Source organism: Sphaeroforma arctica (genome assembly GCF_001186125.1).
Source record: "Sphaeroforma arctica JP610 unplaced genomic scaffold supercont1.194, whole genome shotgun sequence".
NCBI classification, from domain to species: domain Eukaryota; class Ichthyosporea; order Ichthyophonida; genus Sphaeroforma; species Sphaeroforma arctica.
This window is the reverse complement of record NW_014040364.1, coordinates 76226-87232: the sequence shown is the minus strand read 5'-3', so window position 1 is coordinate 87232 and position 11007 is coordinate 76226. Positions and strand designations below refer to the sequence as shown.

Here is an 11007-nt window from a genome sequence, read left to right as displayed (position 1 = left end):
AGTCCGAAGATCCTTTGCGCTGTTGGTGTGTAGACATTGCAATCGAGAATTCGACGCGATCAGATTCTCCGCTATTGTTATGAAGTATTTATAATACACACAATCTCTAATCCAAAAAAATAGTATTATACACGTGTTGCTATCCAGTTACGTCTTTTATCTGTTTCACAATGCAAGAAACTCATTAGTATAATAAAAACGTTGAGAGACAAAATGTCGAGAGACTAATAAAAACTTTGAGCGTATCGCTGTTCTCTTTACACAGCTATGGTTTCAATTTATCATATTGTGAGCATTCGTAGTTAGATATATGTCGAAGAGTAATCATTGTTGCATTTGTGAATCATACATGTTCACACAATATCGCGGTGTATTCTTGCGCCAGTGCGGACAGTATTAGTTCCTAAGCGTATTGTTTCTTACGAAAACTATTGAAAACTATTGAAGGAAATATATTAAGGTTTCTCTGTATAGTCGCGGTTACCACGGTGGTCGATCTATGGAGTATCAGTGGGATTGTCAAAGCCACCCATTGTCTATTATAGGAGAAAATGTCTAGTATACCCAAGATATGTGTTTGATATACAATATACATTATTGCAGACAGTTAAAAGTTACACACCTACTTTTGTTCTACATTATAAAGTCGTGATTATGGATCAAATATATTCGCATCTCTCATGTCTTGACGAAGCGGAAATTCTCAGGGGTGATATGCTGTATATTTAGTTAGTGTTTTTTCTGCTGTTTCGTATACAGGATTTATATCAAGTAAATACGTTCACTCCCCGAATAGCATCATACGACACAAAGTCAATGATCTTTAATATGGTATCACACGCAATATAAAGATTTAAAGAAAGTCGATTCTGGGATATTCATAGCTTGAATGCAGCATTTTGTAGCAAACAGCATACACCAAGTAACCTGTATTTGCATATTATGCCACGTAATTTTATATAACAAATGATGTCTACTTTCTTTTCAGAACGACAGATGTCTGAATGGGAAACAGGACGACGTGGGGTCGTGAGACGTGAATCCTCAAACTTTAAAATATCGAGTTGTATTTAGTTTTTTAAAATACAAAAACATAAAAACTTTTTTAATTAAATTGTCTTTTTTTAGAACAAATACGTTTTGTCATAAACATATCATTTATTTACTTCTTTATCATTGTATTAGGCGTAAACGTTTTTGTATAAAAAAAAAGAGATCTTTCTTTTTAGCGCCAAAAATGAAACTACGGAGTAATTAATTCTATACTTTTACTTCCGCTTCTGATTGGACGTGGGCTTGTGAACGGTAACGAATCATCAATCATTGCTCCCTTTAAAGAAACTTCAAACTTCTGTGAACAATTGCGCATGTAGAATTGTACGAGAAATCACTTGATATTGCAATTGTAGTACAATACAACGCTCAGATAGATACACGTACCGGCAAGGAAACATATACTAACTGTCTTGCACAATGCTGATGTACCCTTTATGTTTCGCCCTCGTTGCCAGTTCACTCGTGAACGCACAGGTCACAGTAGATTCATTAACAATCGATTTTAGCGAAGATAAAGAAAATGCACTGGCAACTGGATCTATAGATATAACATCGGATCCAGTTGACGGTGTGAAATTTGTGATGACGCTCAGCCTGTTAGATGTGATGTCCGACGATACCTATGCCGAATGCCTGGATGGAGATGGAGCACCAGGAGATACTATTCTTTTGGATTGGCACATTCATGTAGGTAAGCCTGTGGACGGGGAGGGTGTGAAGGAGGAATGCGACACAGACGCAGGTGTTTTGGGGCACTACGACCCGACATTCGCGTGTGGATCTACCAGCAACGAGGTAGAGGCCTGTGAGGCTCTGGGACGGTCGCCAACGGATGCACAATTCAGCTATGACTGTAACCCAGAAGCCTACAACACAAATCCGTATGCGTGCCAGGTGGCCGATTACTCGGGTAAATTTGGTGCTGCTGTGGCGACTATCCAGGACGATGGAAATGCGGTGATCGGGTTAGAGGTAACAGATCACTGGGGTTCACCCTTAGAGTTTTGGGAAGGTATGACTCTTGTGTTTCACTGCGGTACCCCCAGGATATTCTGCGGGGAGATGAGCGAGAAATCGGTACTGGACGGTATTACTCTGCCTGGCCTTACGTTGGGTTGAAATTGGGGGTGGTGTGTGGCATGTCAGTTATTACTTATTTCAAAGTGGCGATATAGGTAGATCGTTGCACAGGAAAAATCTCATCGAATGAATTGTTGAATTTTCCGTGAAGCTTTGGATTGTGAATACATCCACCGCAAGTTAAGATGGGGAAAACGACCAACGGGGTCGCCAATTAATATGTACACATCAATAATTATGTGGTTATCAGTACGTAGTATAATGATATTCAGGTCAAAGATCGCTATGGGATTGTCAATAAATCGTCTGAGATTCTCCATGGAAAGGCAAAATAAACGAATACCCTTTGTTGGATTATGTACTAGAACGTGAATGGATTTTCGTAGCGGAACTTTGAAGCTGGCCCCTTCGAAGCAAGATGTTTTATTGAAGTACGAGGCGAATGGTAGGTTCATCATTTGCCGACCCTGGACCTGAATAATCGAGATTGTATCAAATTGTTGCTTACACATGAAGTTCACTGACTCTGGAGACCTATTTAAATCGGATCTCAAATGCCTGGATGATTGATCACGTCGGATAGAGTTTCGCAATAGACTATCATATCCGGATCCGCCAAATTCTAAATAATATAGAAGTATATAAATAGACTATTAAATCAAAATGGACTGAAGTGCAAGCGCACCGAGAATATTATTGTACTAGGCAAAATGAGAGTCTGATCTAGACTACTCGTCTGCCACCAAGTCTACTTCCCGGGGGATGAATGGGGGGCGTGATAAATAAGCCCCTATTAAAGATTTGTTTCTGTATCCTATTATTAAAGAAATATTAAAGCACGAGTCGTGTCACCTCGAGGAGGGTATAGCAGCGTGCTGTGCCATATGAATGAGATCGGTCTTAGCCGAAGCAAACCGTCGCAGGAAATCATCACAGCCTGGCGAGTACATGTGTGAAATATACTGGGGCTCATTTTATGTTTATGGAAGTTGGTAGAAATCGGCTGACTTTAAACTGAAGTGGTACCCAAGATGACACGCGATGACCATTGTGTTGTAGATATCGATTTATAATTGGTGATACTCGAATGTGCGTCCATCAGTATATATTTTATTGTCATTCGATTTATGTAAGTTTGTTCACCACATACAGTAAAACTCATGTCATTTGATTCTATTGCTCCGTGCCATATATTGTAGATGCCTAGTGCACCTCCCAATCAGGGGTCTGATACACCGCTCTAATATTCGGCCCCTCCGTCTGCGTATACATTGCTTATTCCGGTTTAGTTCAGTTGAATTTTAGTTCAGTTGAAGAGTAGTTCAGTTGAAGAGTAGTTCAGTTGAAGATTAGTTCAGTTGAAGTTTAGTTCAGTTGAAGAGTAGTTCAGTTGAAGAGTAGTTCAGTTGAAGATTAGTTCAGTTGAGGTTTAGTTCAGTTGAGGTTTAGTTCAGTTGAAGTTTAGTTCAGTTGAAGATTATAGTTGTAGCGTACCATGTAGAAGCCGCCCTAGGGCTGACACCGTCGCTTGCAGTGGTGTCGTTGCTGCCGGTGGTCGAGTACACGTTGCTGCCGGTGGTCGAGTACACGTGGAATGTTCGGTCCTCCTCGGTCACGAACTTGATCATTTTAACGCTCACAGGGGACTCTGTGAATTCGTAGTCTAACCAGGTTCTTCCGTTGTCAAGCGTGTATTGTACTGTGGTGGTAGGTAGGCTGGACTCGGCTGTGAGGATGATGGAGGCATCGGAGTTGATGGCGTAGAACGCGCTGGGTGCTACGAGAATCTGCAGTGATGAGGAAATCCGCGCATTGCCCAGATTAGTAAAGAATGGACACCTCACTGTACACCCTTGCTTCACCAATCTATTCGCAAAGTCATAAACAAGGACATACCATATCCCAACTCTTGCCCCCATCTTCGGACAGGAACAGCCCTGGCGGTCCTTCGTACGGTGCCATGTATGTGGCTTTGGTCACCAGTACACTGTCAGGGGTGCCCTGGATGTAGCCTGAGTATAGTGTACAGTTCTACGTTCGGAAAAGATACGTGTGGGGTGTTAGTGTGGATAGATTTGCTTAAGTATGTATTGGAGTGTTGGTTGCATTTGGTTGATGGTAGTATCCAATGTTTACATGAGCACGCCTGTACCTGAACGAGACGGTTAATTAAATGTGTATGCATGGGTACGAAAGTCAGTACACCGTAATAGTTCGCAGCTTTTCTTTATACGTTTCAATTAAGATATACAGCTGTCGATTAGGATGTATACAAACGACAACATCCGCAAGGAACAAAACGTAGATGACATATTCGTAAACAATAATATATATAAATATATATATATATATATATATCGCATATTTGCCCATATACATAACCCATTCTTTCGCACATGCATCAACCACTTCCATATACACACCTCTACCAGACCCAGCAACTACTTACCCCACAGTCGTAGGCAGTTCCGTTGGGATACTTGCCAGACGTGGCCAGAGTATTCCACGTGGCTCCCCCGTCAAAGGACAGCACACTCTCAAAGCCAACTGTGTTGTTGGGTCCCTCTGCGATGATGTCTGCGGCAATCGTGCCTGGTCGGTTCGGTACCTATCGCAGACAGACAGACACCCATGAATGCATGCACACGTGTCATTGCGAGAAAGACTTGATCTCATAGAACGGCTGCGTGTGCAAAGGATATGACACTTGACATTTGACACTTGACAGATGACACTTGACATTGCAAACGTAGGTTGTACATCAGAGCGCTAGTCTCAATGCCTTTGGCCGAGTTTCGGATTCCCGACCGACAATTCATGACACTAGCATTGCAGGTACTTTTACGAGCAAACTAACGTGAAAGCCTAGAGCATATTCTATATGCAACCTTGAACATAGCGTCTGTAAAGCCACTACTTCACACTCTACCCCAAACACTAGAGTATATTATATATGCAACCTGAGACATCACGTCTGTAATACTAGAGTATATTCTATATGCAACCTTGGTCATAATGTCTGTCATACTAGAGCATATCTTATATGCAACCTTGGACATAAAGTCTGTAACACTAGAGTATATCTTACATGCAACCTTGGACATAATGCCTGTCATACTAGAGAGTATATTTTATATGCAACCTTGGACATAACGTCTGTAATACTAAAGTATATCCTATATGCAACCTTGGACATAACGTCTGTATTACTTCATACTCTGTGTCACGTGTTACCTTAAACACCGCAGCACTGTTCCCCAAAGTCTGTACGCATACCGAAACAACCCAACCGCCCAACGTCGTCTGCTCGAAAGCGATGTGTGATAGCATAACAGAGCCATTGCAATATGCTACACCCACCTCTGCGAAATACGAGTTGCTGTCGAGGTAGAGAAGCTTGTCCAGTACAAGCGTGAAGTTGAGGCTGTTCTCTGTTGCGCCGTAGACGTTCGCCTGTGAATAGTAGGTCGCCAGGTTAGCAACGAGCACCTGTGCATACCACATAGTTTATAATTGGACTCTGCACCAGGGCAGAGAAAAATAGGACCGGGTTCTATCTGTGGCGTACGGACCTTTCACAACGTCGTGTCACCTATGGTAAGCACAATACCGCGATCGATAAGAGAATACCATGTAGTACGATATACGCTCACTAGTGGCCACCGCGAGGCAGCCCAATAAAATAGAACAAGTGTGCGATGACTTACAGTACGATACCGCCAAAATGGACCTACCGTACTGCAGGACAAAAGTGGTCCTACCGTACTCCAGGACAAAAGAGGTCCTACCGTACTGCAGGACAAAAGTGGTCCTACAGTACTCCGGGGCAAAAGTGGTCCTACCGTACTCCAGGACAAAAGTGGTCCTACAGTACTCCGGGACAAAAGTGGTCCTCTTACTATAATCGACAGACAACGATAAGATCAAGCACACACCTACCTAAACCGTATACTGTGTTACACGCCCCAATTTAGAAGGCTTGTACTTGACATGTTTGCTTAGATGGATTCCGAGGTTCATTCGCTAAAGCTTCGTCGCACAAATATAGGTATGCAAAAACACGTGCACACACACATACACACACAGGTACAATACAACCCCACATGCACACACAACCATATGTGGCATATTACTCTGAAACACCTACAATCATGCACTTATGTCTTTTCCAATACACGCACACATACATACACTTGCACATGTGCACATACATACACATGCAGACACACACATACATACACATGCACACGCCCACATACATACACATGCACATGTGCACACACATACCCACACACACGCACACAAACATACACATGCACATATGTACATACATATACATACACACGCACACATACATACACATGCACACGCACGCATACATACACATGCACATACATACACATGTACCTACATACACGTGCACATCCATACACATGCACACGCACACATACATACATATGCACATGTGTACACACATACCCACACTCACGCACACATACGTACACATGCACACGCACACATACATACACATGCACATACATACACATACACAGGTGCACATACAGATGCTTGCCCTCCTGCCGGCATGGATTCATGGTTGTCGTTGTCCGCAACCAAGAACACGCTACCGTTGAAGTGGCCTATGACACTATAGCCGTAGTCTCTATGATCCTCTTGTATCGGAATAACCACGTCCTCCCACGTATCTCCATTGTCCAGACTTGCCTTCAGGGCCACAGCTCCCGTCTGTAGCGCATGGGCACAGTAGTGTACGTCGGTGTACAGATAGGCGATGGAAAGGGCATGGGGGGTTAATGCGTGGATGGAACACAGTGGAGAAAGGGTGCAGACAGGTATGTGAACACACATACACAACAGATGACGTGTGTATGTATACTTATACCCAACTGTTGCCGTTGGCATGTGTATCTCATCAGGATTCATTCCTTTGTAGTCAGGATAGTGCTCCATATATCAATGGCGTATTATCAATGGGGTATGGTGCTATATCAATGGGGTGTGGTGTGATCCATCCGAGTCACCTGCCACAGCTGATCCCGGATGACAACACCGCAACAGCTCGGTGAGCCACATACGCACAGAGTCTTGTGGAGCATATAGACGTCATTACTAATACTTATTATCGAGTAAGTCGTTTTGGTGACTATACTTCATCAGGACAGGAGTGTCTATGATAGAAGCCAGATAAGGGTTACAGACACATAGAAACCATCCCCGTAGCTTGTTACCATGTAGTGGGTAGGTCACTGTGGTAACTATAAACTACCGTGGCAAGACAGTCTACACTACACTCAAGATAGGGATCACAGGATCAGGCCTTCTCCTTTCCCTTCATGGGAGTGCCTTGATCTAACCGTATACGTGTGAGGTGTTGCATTCCAGCAATGAATGTCATCCATCACGTTCACATGCACAGAAAGAGGTACAACCGGAAGAGGTTGCAACCACACAGTACACGGCCACTTGTCTAGGGTCTAGCGTTCTGTTTTAATGACGCGTACGACGAATAAAGACAAAGATGTGCTGTCGTACGACTAAGCACAGACACTCCACACACAGCCCGCGTGACATGTTTTTATAAATCTCTAAACAAACAGTACAAGTACACGCGGTGGTTTATGGAATATCTATGATCCTTATAATGCAAACATGCACGCTCATGCTATATAAATACACTTACTTATACAATAGAAAGACACACACTCATACAATACAAATACACACACTCATACAATACAAATACACACACCCATTAAATACAAATACACACACCCATACAATACAAATACACACACTCATACAACACAAACATACACACTCATACAATACAAATACACACACTCATACAACACAAACACACACACTCATACAATATAAACATACACACTCATACAATACAAATGCACACACTCATACAACACAAACACACACTCATACAACACAAAAACACACACTCATACAGTACAAACACACACACTCATACAATACAAATACACACATTCATACAATAAAAATACACACACCCATACAATACAAATACACACACCCATACAACACAAACACACACACACACTCATACAACACAAACACACACACTCATACAACACAAACACACACACTCATACAACACAAACACACACACTCATACAACACAAACACACACACTCATACAATACAAATACACACACCCATAGACATGTTGTACAATACCCCCTGCGTGTATCGCCCATGCGTTTAGTGTAGCCCACATACCAAGAGACTGAACGTCGACACAAACATCATATTGTTCTCAGGCACCATACTAAAGGTCTGAATGTCTGGCTGCAACAGGTCATCGGTTGTGGCAAACAAGTCGGTGGTACGACGCAACTGGAAGACGATTAGAGCCAGACCTTCCTCTGATGAGAGAACAAAACATACAGCACGTGACACAATAACACAGGTGTGAGTTTTTGGTAGGGGATGGTTGGGGGGTGGATATGTAGGTAGTGTATGGGGGGTGGTAGCTACTGTGATCTACGAGTATTTGAATGTAGTCTATGATATACGGATTGCTTGTGTATGCAGTCACTATAGCAATAAACTAGTGTGTCTGTATATAACAATATACGTATTTCATGTGCATTTAATCATTATGCACATAAAAAAAGTGTGTCGGTATTTATAACAATATACGTATTGCTTGTGCATTTAGTCACCATACACGTAAAATAGTGTGTCTGTATATAACACTATACGTATTGCGTGTGCACGCAATCACCGTACACATAAACTAGGGTCTCTACATATAACCAACGCCATCTTCGAGAACATCACCTATTGTTTGCGCCAAACACTGCCCATAGTTTAGAGAGATAGTACTCACAGCGCACATAGCGAATTGAAACACATAGCAGATATGTGTAGCAAACTCAATTATCAATAGTACACCAACATATCCTTTGCTCAGCTGCCTACCTAGTGCTTCCTCCAATCAAAGCAGATATAATCGATACTTATAGCACATAATGATAGCAGGTAGTGACTCACACGTATAATACGCCAACTTGTCATCTCAGCCGTACACCTTAGATGCCTACCTCCAACATTTACACCTCTAATACCTACCTAGCGCCTCCTCTACAAAGAAGATAGTAGTCGCTGCGTCCTGTGCCGGTTCCCCATCGCTCCGCAGCTGCGGTGCCCACAGAGCCGAAAGCACGTTACTGCGATATGGCCCAGAGTAGGTGTCACCCATGTCCTGGGTTATGTACACATGTCCTCCATTGGATGTGATGAGTAGAGAGGTCTCCGGCTCTGTGGGGTGAGGCACCACAGTGCGTGGGCTGTACTCGAGCGTAACGGGTCGACGGGACCAGGTGTCTCCGCCTGTCTTGGTGATGAAGAGCGTTGCGTGATCCTGAGACCATAGCATGGCCTGAGAGGTGGGTAGGAAAGCCAGAGAGTGTGAGAATAGTGAGTACATCTTATGTTTGCGAAAGGAAATAAGACAGATGGCAAATGGGAGCGGTTACTTGGAGTGAAGAAGCGCAGGTGTGATATGAGATGTATACTAAGCAGAGCACATGCATGTTCGTGTGATACGAAGGCTATACTATACTCAAACCAACCCTCATCCGCACCTCGATTACTTGCTCACACATACATGGGTCTTGAAGTACGGGTTGACCTGGATATTTGCAATATCCAACCAGGCTGTCTTACTAGCAAGACCCGAACTATCGACCTCACTGAACCAGAACTCTTGGTCCTCAAAGGACAGTCCGTTGTTTTTGCTCAGATACACTTCACTCCCGGGTACTGGTACGGGGTTGCTGGTCTCCAAGCCGGCAACGCTGAGAATGTTCTGGGTGTGACAGTGACAGGCAAGTGAGGTAAAGTTAAATGTGTGTGTGAATACGATGACAGTTCCCAACAGAACAGCGCCGACGATTTGTGCGATTGAGAAGTGGTCTAGGAACAAACCAAGCAGCGGCGCAGCAGCACTTATAGGTTCATAATGGCAACTAGGTTATTGAACGGTACACGCAATGACCCAGATACCCATACAAACCAAACTCAATTGGATGTGAGACCACATGTGTATACAAACAGCAGTAACACATGGGAGTGGTATGGATATGTGAGTGACTTGTGACCGCATGTGTGTGTGGGGCTCAACCGCACAAACCAGATGATACAGCTAAAAATAGAACAGCTCACACTCAAACACAGCAAAGCTTAATGTCAAATCAGATGCGACAGCTAAAAATAGAACAACTCGCACTCAAACAAGTAAAGCTTACCGTTGTACCGTCACGGCCCTCGAGGAACACCAATACCATAGTCGTGTCGTAGTCTGCAGCAGTGTCAATTGTCCAGTCCACTTCGAATCCAAACTAGCACAATAACAAAGTACATGATCTAATATGAGGCTTGATAAGAAAAGGCCATTTTGGGCCCTGGTATACTGGTGTGTAATGTCAGTGGTGATGAACGCCGATGCATGGATACCTTAGCGATAGAAATATGATTTGTGTCGATTTGCTGGTATGTGGCTGCAATAGCCATCCTATTATTTGTACAACTGGCAACCATCAAATGTCCAATACAGGGTTGGCTAAACCGACAAAAAGATGTGAAAATACAATTTTGGAAAGGAAACGCCACAATGTATATATGTATGTATGGATATATGGATATATGTACATAGGTATAAATGCATATACATATATATGTATGTATCCATGCATGTATGCATGTATATATGTATTTATTAATGTATGTTTGTATGTATGTATGTATATATGTATGTATGTATGTATGTATGTATGTATGTATGTATGTATGTATGTATGCATGCATGCTATG

At 42.9% G+C, this 11007-nt stretch overlaps 2 protein-coding genes across 2 annotated transcripts; one reads left to right on the top strand and one right to left on the bottom strand.

Moving 5' to 3' along the window:
• The first annotated feature begins 1435 nt into the window (after positions 1-1435).
• SARC_03704 (hypothetical protein) lies at positions 1436-2597 on the top strand. Its single transcript, XM_014302503.1, has one exon. The coding sequence runs from the start codon at positions 1474-1476 to the stop codon at positions 2173-2175; it is 702 nt and encodes a 233-aa protein (XP_014157978.1). The 5' UTR covers positions 1436-1473; the 3' UTR covers positions 2176-2597.
• A 1005-nt stretch (positions 2598-3602) lies between these two features.
• Positions 3603-10707, bottom strand: SARC_03703 (hypothetical protein; the record flags this gene model as incomplete). The annotated part of the gene is made up of 10 exons (XM_014302502.1): positions 3603-3923; positions 4033-4167; positions 4586-4744; positions 5497-5589; positions 6700-6882; positions 8410-8555; positions 9265-9574; positions 9803-10003; positions 10443-10535; positions 10651-10707. The coding sequence occupies 10 exons, from the start codon at positions 10705-10707 to the stop codon at positions 3603-3605; spliced, it is 1698 nt and encodes a 565-aa protein (XP_014157977.1).
• Positions 10708-11007: the final 300 nt, after the last annotated feature.

Bases quoted from the DNA above. Each gene is read 5' to 3' on its own strand.
- SARC_03704 (XM_014302503.1), top strand. From the start codon at position 1,474: ATGCTGATGTACCCTTTATGTTTCGCCCTCGTTGCCAGTTCACTCGTG.